Source organism: Hirundo rustica, chromosome 1 (genome assembly GCF_015227805.2).
Source record: "Hirundo rustica isolate bHirRus1 chromosome 1, bHirRus1.pri.v3, whole genome shotgun sequence".
Classification (NCBI taxonomy): domain Eukaryota; kingdom Metazoa; phylum Chordata; class Aves; order Passeriformes; family Hirundinidae; genus Hirundo; species Hirundo rustica.
Window position 1 is genome coordinate 146451237 of NC_053450.1, and position 15654 is coordinate 146466890.

General features: G+C 37.4%; 1 protein-coding gene across 7 annotated transcripts in view; it reads right to left on the bottom strand.

Moving 5' to 3' along the window:
• ZMYND11 (zinc finger MYND-type containing 11) overlaps nt 1-15654 on the bottom strand; it is a 106314-nt gene that overhangs the window by 42506 nt on the left and 48154 nt on the right. For all 7 annotated transcript variants that reach the window (XM_040055417.2, XM_040055409.2, XM_058419452.1 and 4 more), the window contains exon 3: nt 1556-1715. In XM_040055417.2, the coding sequence (XP_039911351.1) occupies nt 1556-1715 (160 nt within the window). The remainder of the gene's footprint in view (nt 1-1555; nt 1716-15654) is intronic.

The following is a 15654-nucleotide window of genomic DNA, read 5'->3' on the forward strand; positions in this document are numbered from 1 at the left end:
TCTTCAGTCTAGTCAAAGAGAATGTTTTTTGCTCAGACATAAATAATTGTGTAATTCTAATAACTCCCTGGGAATTTACAGGACGGTTATCTTTCAAGTTTTGTTAAACAAATGTTGCTAATATGCAGGAGGAACATTATTTGAATGACTGTATAACACATGGCTATTGTGAGGCATTTTGATAATTTTTTTCTTTTTTTCCTTTCCCTTAGCAATAGAGGAAACAAACACAGAGAATACTTGAGATAATCACAGATCTCAGGTTTTATGTCTTGTTGAGCCTACACAGTTAATATCACCTCTAAACACATAAAAACTGATGTAGGAAATACATAAAAGAGCTAAGTTGGAGTTTTGAAATGTTTCTTCCTAGGGAGAATACTAACATACACTTTAAAGGTTCCCTTGAGGGTTGCTAATGAAATTAGCCTGAAAATCTTAACAGTGACATAATATACATTAAATACAATGTATTGAAATGAAGGTATTTCAATACTCTAAATTTGTGTAAGTGTGATAATTTTGATGATAATATTTTCTGTTAAGGATATTGCTTGTTTCCACTTAACCAAAACCAGTACATTGTTTCACTTTCAGGATCTTACTGATAACTGCAATACTGGAATGAGCATTTTGGTGGTTTTTAGAGTTTTTCTGTGTTTCCTCAAAATTTAATGTATTAGCTATGTCTGAGACAATGCTGACCCTTTAATCAGTATTTAATGCAATTTATATTCCAAAGCAATAGTTCCTAGTTCAGGTATTTTAAAGCTTTGCAAAACTCTTTCTAGTTAGGAAAATGTTTTCTTGTAAATGGAGAGATGGGGCTTCTGAACAAGACCAAGGAATTGTGCAAGTTTTTCCTGGTCTATTTCCTGGACTATCCTCACCTCGTGTGTTCCACCTCAGCTATGGAGAGCTATCAAAAACATGCTTTTTTTTTTTTTTCCTTCACATAACTTTCAACCCATTTAAATAGATTTTAATATTTATGTTACACATCCAGTGGAACAGTATTTGGATGCCTGTAGCTGATTTGCTGAGAAAATCCTTTCTAAATGAATGCCCTGGTGTTCATGAATATCAGTAAAACACATCTTTTCATGCGTGTTTGTGTATAATTTTATAATTTCATGTTGCATTTCTGAAGGGGAGTTCTTTGTTCTTCAGATTCAGATTAAAGCAAGATTAAAGGGTTTGTGACTTTTTTCTTTTTTAAATACACCATCTTTGGGCTTTGAGAACATCTGAGGATTTCAAGTAATACCAATAATATTTACTGTCTTCCTGTACAACTGTAGAAGAGAATACTACATAAAAGTGAGGCATAACCGAGCAAAGGAGTTTGCCAGTTTTTCATAGCAGAAAACTCAGAATTCAAGAGTAAAGAGCTTCTAGGGAATAGAAAAGGTAAAAAAAATTAAAGAGTGCATTACTTCCCTGTTCACAAGCAACCAACACAGAATCTATAAATAGCTTTAAATATAAATTAAAACAAGTTTCATGCTAAGATATCAGAAATCGTGATTTATTTTCTCAAAGACTTTATACTCACAATCTCATCTCCTGGCAACCAATATCCTTCTTGTTCAATACCAGCTTTTGACCCTTTACACCCCACCGTCAGGGTTTCCACAATGAGACCATCCTTGACTGCTAAACTCAGCTGACGTGTGGTTTCTTTAGGATGCATACCATGGACTCGAGACATATACCTGCACGCAAAGCACAGAAGTCTTTTAGTGTTTGTTTTAAATTATAAAATGTGTCAGCAAAACAATACACGTTGGCAAATGAGCTAAAATAGTACACAGTCTAAGTTTTAGATTGTTTTTAAAGTCAAAATTTATATAACTTCCCCCTTCAAATCAGCTTTTTTCCTCTTGCAGCTATCATGTACACATTTAGACAAGCAGTAGCACAGTAAACTTCTACCAAAAAAAAAAAAATCCCCAAATGAATATAGGGTGCTTGGGCTTGTCTCTGCCACATCCATTTGTGCCCTTTAAATCACTTTAAACTTCTATTTCTCTAGCACTTCCTATACCATACATACCACTTCCTATACCATACATACCAATGTACCAATGAATCTTTGTGATGCTTGTGTGTGCAACACATTTCCGAAAAATACGAAATTTATATAACACATATGAAAACCCAAGAGCTCAAGTTACCGTGCTAAGTGGTTTTTCTCCTTTTCTTGAGTTAACCACAATGATCACACTGTGACAAACTGCCTTGGTGGGAAAAAAACCACTTGTAGCCTTAACTGTGTATATACATGAGATTCAGCTGGGTAGTGTTGACCTTTATCCAGTACAATTTGCTTCTAGGCCAACACCAAATATTAACTTGGAGTAAACAACATAAAATTATCTTCTCTTGAATAAAGATGACATATCTGCCTTAAGATCATTACAATTCAGGTTTTTTTAACAAAATTCTGAGAACATATCTAGGAGTCGCTGCACAGAGAGAGCTGCAGTCGCAAGCAATCAGCAGATATGGGAATTGACTTGGAACCAGTTATTGTGTGGACAATATTTTCCTAGTTATGGATCTCTTAAAGTTACAGAGCTAACTGAATTTCTCTCCATTTTTGTTTCCTCCAGGTACTCTGTCTTTACCTGATTCCTAAGAGAGAAATCTGTAATTTGCCTTCTTTAAGACAAAGCTGTCAGCTATAGTATCCTCACCTTCCTGCTTCATAATGAATTCCAGCAACCACGATTCCTTTGTGACTGTCATCACAAATACCTTCACAAAAAATGTAATTATGATGATAAGCAAACTCAAGAAAGATGTATTTTAAAGCAATAGCATTGCATTAAAAAGGAGAGTTAAATCAGTTCAGATTTTTTTAATAACATGGCTGACAGGAATTTTTAATGCCTTAGAAGTTATAAGCTTACAATAAGGAGTGAAGACCACCCCAGTGGTTAAGTCCTCAATCAACCCCTCTCTTTGAAGACATCTGCCTTTTGAACTTCTTACTGTTTTGTATGAATAAAGGTATTTTCTTTCCCTGCTTTCTCTCTCAAGCTTTTGCTGGAACTGGTATATGCTAATCTGATATTTTTGTTTTGCTCTATTCTGTATATAAAATCATATAGTAGATTTCTGACTGAGTGGAAGTATATATTTGTACAGTAAATTATACAATAATCAGAGCAGCACAGGACATTTATAAATTTTTGCTTGGTATCAGAACCATTTACATAAATGCAGCATGTTTGCAGGATCTTGAGGTTTATTTTTTTTAGCATAAAAACTCTTAGAAGCAGATGCTGCCATTTACCATATTTTACAATGTCTACCACAACATGGTCCAAGCCTAACTGGTGTGTGCATGCTAGCATTGTATAAAAGGCAAGCAATTGATACAGAAATAACAATATTCTGTGCAAGCCTGTGTTCCAAGCTAATATAGATGAATCTTCTGGTGGTTTGCACATAGGGTCAAGGGCCAAAATCAGAAGATAAGGGACTTCAGGTCTGTAGCACCTTGGCTGGATGCTCATCAACCCAATCGCTCTCTACTTCTAAAGAAAACAAAATTCAACATGAGCACCTGTTCAAGTGAGATTAAACACCACAAATAAGTTTTCAAGGTTTTCCAAATTCCAAGGTCTGAACAAGGCAGAGACTCAAGTCTATTTGCTTCACTTCCAAACAGAGTGCAAGTGAACACCATTGGTCTATAGAAGCATAAAGTGTTCAAGCTTTAAAGCCACATGAAAACGGCTCATTTGAACACATAATCACCTTACATGTATTTCATGTACACATGAAATACATGTTAACGTGATTATATAAGCACGCATGTGCACATATGCACATATTTATGCAAACACAGCTAGCTTTCTTAAGTGCAAATTATCTTTCTCAACATTTGCTAATGTTACTCTTTCTTTCACCAAATTTCCATTTTTAACTCAGTACCAACAACCTCCCCAAAAGAGCCATAGCTTTCATGTGCCTGTAATGAATTCAAGTCAGGAGGTCTCAAAATACAGAGAATCGGCTAACTATCATTCTTCACCTTCTACTGACAGAACAAATCAGACTCTGAGCATGGAGGTGATTTCCCTACACTTATATGGTGGGCTGCTATAGGTCTGAGAACAGAAATCAGGTATTAACCCAGGGTATCCTGCTGAAGAATCCATGTATTTTGCACTGCGTCATCCCTAGCTGCAGAAACACAGCCCAGCCGAATTCTTAAATGAAAGCTATAGGTTTCATGACTTCTCACTCCTATCTCTGAACAGAACAGATATATGATACAAACCAAAAAGCCTTAAACCAACTCTAATCAGCTAAGAGGTTTAATCTGCCTATTTCACTGTGGCAGGTTGTGCGCTAGTGAAAAGGAGTACAAAGCTCAGAATTGCCCATTTCTCAAATCCAATCTGTGTTCTCAACCAGAGTAAAAGTACTGCTAGCAACTAAACTATTTCCCCATTTTCCCCAGCTGTAAATCAGGAGTAGGAAATTCCCAGTGGCTTTTTGAAGAATACTTTAGTCAATGTTCAGACTGTGCCACTGGAGAGCCACAAGGGCTATGTTTTCTATTTTAAAATAAAATGCTATCAACCTTCATAGGAAAGAACACAAATGTAAAGAGAATGATTTTACTTCAAAGAGAACTGCTGTAGACAAATGCACCCTCCCCCAAATTTTTACTTTATTAAAACCCATGAAGTGTACATGGCTAGATATTCACAAAGACTAAAAAACAACACTGTAGGGTTTGGATGAAAACTTCTCTTGTTTCTTTTCGGTCAGAAGGACAGCAGGTAAGCAAAGATGTGACTAAGGCACAGGACTCAAATCAGAAAAGATAGTTAAAGTTCTTTAATAATGAAATGTGAAGAAATGTCATGACGTGAAAAATGCTGAAAACATAGAATAAGTTCAAATCCAGCTCAGAGACAGAAAGCATGATGTTTGGAGTCCCAACTGCTATGTCAGCTTCATTACTAGATCAGGGAAAAACAATATTGAAATGCGTTTGTGCGGAAGTGACATCACTAATCCACGGAGTGCAAGTCTTCTGGCACTGCATGCACTGAAGCATCTGGCATCAACAAGTCAAAAAACAAGTATGGGAGATAGAGCAATCCCTGACTGCTGTTTCCAACAAAAGCTGATTAGCCTTACCTTGGAGACAGGGAGTTGAAGGAATACTGGTTTGTTACGCTCTTTCCCAGTCCTCCGTATCACCAGGTTTGGGAGTGCAATACAACCCAGCCACAAGAAGTAAAGCAAATACACTCAAATGAGTGAGAATTAAGCACAGAGACCAAGTAAAATCCTCCACATCAGCAAACCAGCCCTAATCAGATAGGGGGCTGAAGAAACAATTTCAAAATACAATTTAACTGTGCTAATCCCTACTATATAAAATGAGGGTCTGGCTGATGAAAAGTGGAGGTTAGACCTGATAATCTGCATGTTAAATTCAAAATCTCACCAAATGAGGCTGCTTGTCTGCAGAATACAGAAGCAACTGAACTGCTGCTGAAAATTAGAGTGTTTATAGGTCACTCTTTTCTCCATTTATGAACTAGCAGTGCAGACCCTATTGACATTAACACAGAAGAATCTAGCAAATCTAGCAAAATTACAGTTTTTGTAATCAGCTTCTAAGGGCCTAGTAATGCATGTTTTCAATTACTGCAACACTACTTGGAAAGCAAAGGATAAGGATCTTTAGCATGGAGTTTGTTCATTACCACCCATAAGCAAACCTCAATACCATCAAATGTATACTTAAATGTGGCGACCTTCACAAACAGGATACTATCGAGAGAATCAGGGAGATGCACATGTGCATATACCTAATATATGTGTGCATGCGTCCAATGGCAAAAGAAAACACTTAGAGGAGACTCACAGGATAATAATTAGTAGATTGTATGTGGACGTGATGCTCATCTGTATTTAGTCACAAAATACCAATCAGAGAAATGTGAAACAGCAATTTCAAACCCCTTTGGGACTGCAGGTGAACAGTAGTGAGGTGTAAATAACAACAAAATATTGTCATATTCTTCAGTTTATATTATTATATTATTAGTGTTACCCATCCTAAAGTCTTGACCACCATCAACACCACAGGGACAGCCCAAGGGGTCAGCACATGTGGAGGGTGGTCCCCCAGCAGTTCTCAGAGGGGCCACACAGCCACCTGCTGCACACTCCACCGGAGCAACGCTGAATGCTGGGGAGGAAACTTGTGCAGGGAAACCTGGTACAGGCCTTTCCAGGCTCTCTTTCTTCACAGCAACAAAATCTCCTCTAACTCATGCCCTACCAATTGACAGCTGGATCTTGCCACCTCCCTTTGCAAAACAAACCGGACCGCAGGAGTACCTGATCCACCTCTAAATCACCTGTCTGCCCGATATACAGGACATTCCAGAAGCACCAAAGTCTGTCAGCGTATCACCAATTCACTCCTAAAACTTCAAAATACTTTTCTCAAATTAGCCAGCATCCATAATGTTTTTCTATAAAAACCTACCTCTAGTATATGCGCTTCGGAACACACCTTAAAACTAAAGAAAGAAGTTTGGTTTGATCTTAGGGGTGTGGAGGAAGAAGACTCTAAAGCTGTGATCACCATGGGAGCAAAATAGACACAGAAGTAGCCAGCACTTGCAGGGGATCAGATGGTGAACTTTTCACCTACAGCTGTCACAGAGCTCACAACTCCTGCCCGGTGCTCTGCAAGATACAGCATGAAGCTAAACCCTGTATCAAAGAGTCAAATCTATATGTCTTTAAACAGAGCATGGAAAAATAGCCAACTCTGCTCCCAAAGAGTCCTCTTGAAGGCATCTGTAGTCTGCTGGGTGGCAGAAGATGGTTTACACGGGCACTGCTGTACTGGGGCACAAATAAGAAAGCTGGGCAGAGAAGGAAGGAAGGAAGGAAGGTTATTTAAGGTAGGAAGCTGACACAAGTATTTAAAAAAAAAAAAAACCTCCATTTTTCTGAACTCATAAGGAATTGCATTTTGGGCCACCTGAACTCAATTGAAAGAAAATAACTGAAAAAAATGTCACAGCAAGTGTATCTGTACAAGACTGAAATAAAATACATATCGCAAAAAGCTGCAAAAATACAACAGTGTGGCAAGTGAAGGCAGATGTTAATTTTCACGGCACACTCTGTAATCTTGCTCTGATCAATTATCTCTCTCTATGCTGGATGCCTCCACCCTCCCCAATGCAAGGGGAAGTAGCAGCCTGCTGCTGCCAGCAGACTATCTGCTGAGCAACTCATCCAGGCATGAGTTGAGAACCGATAAATTTGAGGTCTGAGAAACTGAAATCTGATAAAATTGAGATCTGAGAAAATACAGCAGATCCCATTAAACTCAACTGAAAGTCTGCGATTAATTTTAAATGCTAGCTACAGGTACTTAAAAATGTCCTAGATTCAGGGGCAGACTTTAAGGAATAATACATAAAATAAAAGGAAAGCAGCCAAAAATCTGTTCTGAGTTTTATATTGTCTTCCTACCACTAGTGAGAAATTATGCCTTTTGCCTCAGTTTCAGGGCATGACAGCTACTTTATAGAAGGCCCACACATTTCTTAAGAGTTTTTTTTAAAACAATTTGCAAAGAATAGGCCAGTTGGTCATAGTGAAAGAAAAAGTTGAAGAGATGGCTGTGATTAATTTATTTTTTTGAAAGAAATACAGCTCCATGACATAAGAACTTGAAAACAGGCTCAAATCCCAGCTCTCCTTGTGGAAAGCCAGGTGAAGATCTGTGCTCACAGCTGTATCTCAAGCTCTGAAGCTCAGGTTGCCTGCTGCCACCACGTAGCACCTTGGTACCAATCAGCTCCCATAAAAGACAGGGAAACATTATGGGCATTTGACACTGATATTACCTGCTTGCCAGAAACTGAGAGCTGCTCTGAGAGCTGAAGACAGCACAGACACACAGAGGAAGTGGAACTGGCTACAGTGGGGACGTAGCAGCTCCCTTTTGTTTTCTAGGATACCTTTTGATGTGCTTACACTTTCTGAAGTTTCAGTTATTCGGATTATATTCACTAAGATGAACACAATCAAGGCACAAAGTTCTTCCTGTGTATTCATACTCCACAATGAGATGCAGGTATATGAACAGGCTGCACTTGATTTCCACTGCACTTCACATACCAACAGCACATGCATAGACCACGCAGGCACTGACAGTGCTGCTGCCTCTGCAATAAAATAATTCTTACATGAGCTACATTTTATGCAGTCTGAAATTCCAAGAATTACAGAGAAATAATGCATTTACTTTTCCCTCTGACAACAGTATCTGCAACATTCATCTTTAAGACACATATAGTATCCAAGCAGGAAATGTTTTTAACATTTGTTTCATCTCTCCTTTGTAGTCTAGAAAGTCAGAATTTGCATGAATGTGGAAACTAATTTTGTGCAGTGTTTTTATAAAACAAAAAGAATGCATAAACTTGATAGTACAACAGGGAAATCCAGCAGTTCAGCTAAATTCAGATCTGCCTGACGTTTGTGCTGCTGCTGCTAAAAGGAAGTTAAAGAATAATCTTGTTTGTGCATACATTAGATATCTCAGGCACCATGCATGCACCTATAATGGTAACTACCTGGGTCATTTCTGCAAAAAGCACAGTAATGTTAACCCAGGTAATTCCCTGATTCAGTAATTTAAACTCCTACTCATAGAACTTCACTACACACTTTAGACTGTGTAACCCACCAGCATGACCATGAAAAGCAAGTTAATTTAGGTACCACACCATTCAACCCATATCCAGAAAAATCTCCCCACCACCTTCTTAAGGAGGAACTTATCTAAAAAAGGGCTCTACTCATTTCTCCAGCCTCAAAGCTCATATGTGACACTGCTGGTAATGCACACGTGTGTGCACTGAGCACAACTGGCAAACAAGCACTAATCATTCAGGGGCACTGCATGCCCAGGTACAATTGCTCCTGTATCCGCAGGGCCACTGCTCCACCCAGCTCTTTTCTCTAGATGTACTGAAGAGGCAAACAAGTACTACATGACTCAGAATGTGACATCCTTGCTAATACCTTGCAAATGAAATATTTAGTCAGCTCATATTGAGCATCTCAATTCAAAACATGTTAGAAAAATGAAGAGTTGAATGCTTTCATGATTCAGTTTTTTAGAGCTTTCTATCTAATTTAATTTCCATTCCTATCTGGGTCAAAACCTTTCTCTTTTCTGTTTTGGGGGTTGTTTTTTTGTATGTGCATTTTTTTTGTTAGACGACTTTTAGTCTAGCTGAGTTTCAGAATCATCCCTCTCACACAAATGTTCACCTTATTACCATCTAGGGAACAGCACAAGGGCTGGAAAAGCCATCAGGGCAGGGCTGCTGCTTTTGGTGATGATATTGTTTATATGAATGGGAATATGAAACCACAGCCTAAAATAGATGGTATGAGTAGTGCTTTGGAGATCATTCTCTCTCCACTGATTACAGAGAAAGCCTTGATGAGCACTTCAGGTCAGATAACAAGCTGTTAAATGGCCATGTCCCACTCATTTTTATCTCTTACTTCTAATAGAAAGTCACATTTATTCACAGCAAAGAAACCAAACATAAGCCAGAAGTTCCACTTTCAAATATCCACTTACAAAGATGTTATGATTTGAGCAAAAAACGTAATTGTTGTGACAAGAAAATTGGTTTGCTTTTATTAATTAGAAATAAAGTTAGCCTTTTAGGTATTTTTCTGTGTAAGCTTACACAATTTCAAGATGAATATTAATGGAATATGGAGTGCATGAAAACGGGGACAGTGATTTTCAAATCAGTTCCATCCCTTTCCTTCTCAATATTCCTACTGGAGCTCATAGTTTGCATGTGTTATATTAAACATTGAATATTACAGATTTTATAGTGACACTCAATAAGGAGAGTTTAAATGACTATGCACTTATTAACAAACATCAAATAAGGAGTATGGCTGAGGTTAATAACAATGGGTTTGTGCTGTTAGTGTGAATCATTTTATTTACCATACTCATGCTCAGCCCAGAGATGACTTCACCTACTGAATCAATGAAGAACATTGACCTCTGAGACAGAAAAAGAAAAATGCCACACTAGCAATACCACGTAAGAGCATTCCCAAGAGAAGAATTATTAGATAAGGAAAATGGATCAAGCAAAATTTGTCAGAACATCTGAGCACCTCTTTATTTTTTGCCGAATGAACTGTAGGAACAAGATGTGCCTGCAGTTATATTTCTGATCAAAGCAAATACAAAAAAAAACTCCACCTCAAGCTCAAGTCCTCAACAAAATAGACATTTATGCTAAAACCTTAGGGGTATAATGGTTGCACAGCCAGCTACAGCATCCTTTCCCTTCCCTCTGTTCTGCATAAAGCAGGAAAAAAAGGCAGCGAGGCTGGAGCAATCTGTCAGTGCCCTGGTGAAGAGTTTTCCACACCAGGCACTGAATTAGTCTTTGACAACCAGCACTGGAAAGCAGACCCAGGAACTCAGGAAGCAACAGAGGACAAACTTTCAGCACCAAGCTGAAGGAAAAACCATCCCTAAGAAATTACAAAGAACACTGTTTAATGCACATGGACTTCTTTTTATATATTTCTTTAACCAGTTTAATTAATGTGATTAAATAGAATTGTTACACAAATTGAAGAAATAAGCTGTATCAATGAAGGACCCAAATGGGAAAAAGAGTAATTATTAATATACATTATAAACTCAAGATAATACTTCAACCAAATCTACAAATTTAGCAATTTTAATTCCACTACTACTCAGAGCAAATACAGAAAGTTCTTCATTGCCTTTTTATAAGAAAAGTTTACATTTTTTTACTGCAATCCCCATCTCCACTTTCTTTAGTCAATTATGTCTAAAGGCAGCACTTAAAACAGACCATTAATATGAGCAATATTAAAACTTAATACTATCCAAACCAAAAAATCATTCCAAAATCTTAAACAAAATTAAGATTAAACACCCTAAAAAAAGATAGGTAAAAGTTGTATGGTGAATGCATCTCTCTAAAGGGAACACAGGTGAATATACGCCATTGTAAACAGCCCTTGTGCAATTAAATCACAATCTTTCATTCTTTCTTAAGAGTTTTATAAAAAGAGCTTAGCTTAGTTTCTCACTTTTCTTTCAACTGTTTTTTAACTTTGGTATTAAAAATCATTATTAGCTTGGTGAGTATTACTTCATTGGTCACTCTCAATACAAACTTACAAGCAAAACTGTGTATCAGTTATGATGCAATAGCAGGTGAGAACCCCTTTACTTTCCTGAACATATGCAGCTCTCAGTGTTCTGTTACTTTATAGAATATAACTGAGTTTTTAAAATATAAAACAAATTTAACCCGAATCCATCATCTAACCTCACTGGAAAGCCATCAGTATAAAAAATTAACGTGTCAAACAAGTCAAGCACTTTGGTGTCCAGCATATTTCTCTGCAATGTATTGCTATGCTTGTAACTGCTGGTTATGCACCCCTAATACAATTTTTATATATGACCAAAGTAGGACTTGTACTAAAAATTCTGTTATTAGGGAATCGAATGCTCATTTTTAGACTGTTTTTTTGTTTTATTGATATAATGATTTTTAACTAAAACGGTCAAAAAATTACTGAAAAAGCAGAGACTTGTTTTCTGCAGTATGAACTCTGACGAAGGATTTACAAGCCTTAAAACTCCAAACTCAGTCCATTGATATGAGAGGCGAGAGTTTTCTTCTCACACACAGAGTCCTGTACCAGGGTTAAAAGATGAACAGAACTTGCAGCTTTAGTCTTTAAAGACGTTTATTCATTTTCTTATCTCAAGGTCTGCACGTCGCCAACACCTAGCTTAGCACGCTGGAGAACACAGCTGGCAAGAACCCCAGCCAGAGGTCTTTTAGAGATCCAAGGTCTTTTAAAGGTTTCTACTCCAATTAACTCTTAACACATCCTATATTTACAGTTCTGTGCCAATAATTGCTACCTATTCTAAATTTCTGCAATTTCTGCATCAAACCAATTCTACCAAGGTCTTTGTGCCACCATCACAGCAGAAAATGGAGTAGAAGAAGAAGAAGAAGAAGAAGAAGAAGAAGAAGAAGAAGAAGAAGAAGAAGAAGAAGAAGAAGGGGCACTGCCGAAAATCTTCCATCTTGCTCTCATCTATCTCTATACTAAAACCCCAAAACTACAAATTTTCACCCTGTGACAAACTATCAAATCTTTGTTGCTTTTAACTCATCTCTAAGTGTTGGAAGTTTTTCCCATGGACTAAGGTCAAAGGCAATGCTTTCCTGGGGTCCCAACCAGGGTCTCGCACCCCCCAGGGCAGTTCGAAGGATTTTCCACAAGCATGTTATGATTTAACATAAAAACAGTCTTCTGAAAACAGAAAAACCCCACACTGGTTTGGAGCTTAAGGAAGTAGCTGAAGTTTATAATGAGAAACAGAGAAGGAAAGTAAAAGAAATTTTAAAAGAGATTGACGTAGTGGAGTCAGACAGGAAAAAGTGCCTTGTCTTTACCTGTAACACAAAACACATGAGGAGGTATTGAAAGAGTTTTCTACCCTATCACCACCCAGTGATGTATTTTGCAATGCATATTATCTGTAATTCTGCCAATCCAATACAAACTGAAGTCAGTTTTCTCACAGGTGAACACTGAATAGACAGGCTGCCTCTGGAAGTAACTCTGTGCGCTGCTGAGGAAATATCATGCTTTTTATTGTCGGACCTTGTACTCCACACTTGTGCTTACCCTTGCATAATTAGAAATTGACATTCACTGCACAGCGCAATAAAAAAATCTTCAGTGTATTGACCAGGGCTTCAATAACACTGCTTCAAATAGTCACATTTAAAACATACATGAAAATGATGTACAGATATGGAAAAGGAGCCAGTAACTCTGGTAAAAAGTGAACTCGAGCGATCACTGCATTCTCCTGCATAACAGGAGGATGTTCTACTTCAAACAGTTGCTTCCAGATAAGCCTGCTCTCCAACAACAAAAAGACAGATATTTTAGGGGTATGACTTGACAAATGTTAAGAAACCAACACTGGAAACCACCCCCCATTCCTAAGCTTGTATTTCAATCAAAGAAATATCTTCTTCTGCTCATAAAAAGTTTAGTAACAGGATTATCTAGTTATAAATCCAGAGTCATCTGCTCTTCTAATCTTTCCTATGGCATACTATTTTTGTTTAGGCATGACTATTTAGTTGCAACATGCAGAATACTAGGAAGACTTAAATTTTCATGAGTACTATGAATAATAAAATAGCTAAAGAACTAAGGGAACAAAACTAGGTATATGAACTTCAACTCTTCTCAGACACTGACTAGAGAAATTCCAAAGACTGACATTTGGAGAAGAAATCTGCCTCCTAGGTCCAAATGTCAAACTGAGAGGGTCACATACTCAATCTACAACTGTTACCAACTCCATCTGTGAGACCAGAAAATCTCATTATTTTACAGTAATCTTTCATATTGAGTAATTCTTTTCTTGCATGCTCTCCCATCAATGCTGATTAATGTCAGTCTGCACAGAGCTAACAGAGTCTACTCTAGCTTGGGATCTGCTCATTTCTGTTTGATGTTCTGACTCAGCTGCACTTAAATTATGATATAGCAAGAATGAGTCCAGAGAACAAATATGGGAAAAACAGCTAAGAACCCTGTGATTTAGGGACCTAGTACTGGACCATCCTATTTGAAAGCCAATTAAAAAGGATGGAAGTCTTTGTATCTATTAATGAAATAAAAATTTTCTTGTATCACCAATGGGGTAAACAGCTTTCTGATTGATGAAACAGATGGTTTTGGTATCACTTTATTTGAAAATAATATAAAATGTTGAATTATAGCAATATCTGTTTTATCCTAGCTAATGGTCTATCCATCAGCTTCATCCCCCACAAAGCTGTGATACTTCTACCCTGTGTCCTACAGCCATTCTTGGTTTCATTCCCAAACTAACTTATTCTCAGGCTCCATTCCGGAGAGAGACAAGTTCTTCCACCCAGGGAAAAAGCAGAGCATGGCCCAGGGGTTGGTTTGCTCGTGCCAGAGAACCCAAATGTGAACCAAGCCAACACCATCCCCTTCTGCCAAGGGCACCCAACCCTGTTGCAGCACGCTGTGTGTCCTCAGATGCCTGCACATCGTGCCCAATGGCGAACTATCGCGTCTCAGTCTTCAGGTTTCAAGAATAGCATTGCTGTGGGATGTGCTATTTTTGGTGCTTAGAACTGAGGAACCACACACACACATATAAAACAAACAAAGAATATGTCAGGGCCAAAGAAACCCTCTGTGAGCTAAAGGCAATGAGGTGTAGCCCCAGCATAAATGCTCCAGAGAGTGCAAGGGCATTCCGTGTCATGGTACACAAAGGTGGTATAGACACAGCCTATATAAGGGACAGAGAGAGAAGCAAATCAGCTTAATTAATCATGGAACACAACAAAGAGAAAGAGAGAAGAAAATACTGAGGAAGGATGTGCAGAAGAAAAGAATTATGTTCTGGTTCTTTATACTACTTTTCCTGGAATAGTTTCGAAACCAGAATAATTATCTGTTTACAATGAAAAAACTCTTGAAAGCTGCCAATAACAGTTCTGGAATACCAGATTTGCCAACTGGGTATGTTAATAACATTAACTTAATAGCTAATGAACTATGAACTAATCATAAAGATTATGAAATGTTCATATATTGCTACTGAGGAAACCAAATATTTTGTGAGAAAAGGGGTATATATTTAATTAATAGTTAATTAAATCTTAGGAGTCCAATTACCTGTAAGGGAATTATGGAGAAAACACTATAAAAGGAACTGGAAGATTGGAATAGCCAAAAAAAAAGAACCTTAAAAACATGTCTGTACAGAAACACTTACCAATCTGCTATGCAACTGAATGTCAATAATTTATCCTACTCATCTAAATATGGATGCCTTTTTCCCAGTGTATATTAAGGCATTTTATTCCACAGAATCCATTCTCGAGGTTACCCCAAAACCAGAACAGATGGAAGATAATGAGGGAAAAACAGGAAGTCAAAGCATAGTTATAATTTTTAACACAATTTAGGGATGAACAATTTGTCAGGCTGCACTCTTGACAGGGAATTCACAGAATATGGAAAGCCATTTCTTCACTAGCGCCTACAGCATAACAAACACCAATAATGCTCATCTAAATAATTGATACACTAGGGTCAAATTATCCCAATATCAAGTCTAGATGGAAAAAAAAGTAATATTTCTTGATAAATACCTCAGAAATGCAGTTTTGTTTCTAAGAAATGTAATGATTTAGAAATTTTATCTAGTTCTTGCAGTCAAATTTTAAACTATTGTGATTCATTGACTTGTGATACCCTGTGACAATATAAACCAGTCAAGAATATTTATTTTCTGTACCTTTACAGAAATGCAGCCACTGCTTTCAAGTGAGTTCTACCATTAAATAAAAATGCATTGAATATAACAAAGCTTATGTACAAAGGTAGGAACTTAAACATGTATTTTAAAGTTCTCTTCCAAAGGTAGTTTAGATTCAGAGTACTAATTCCTTTAAATTCACATTTTTC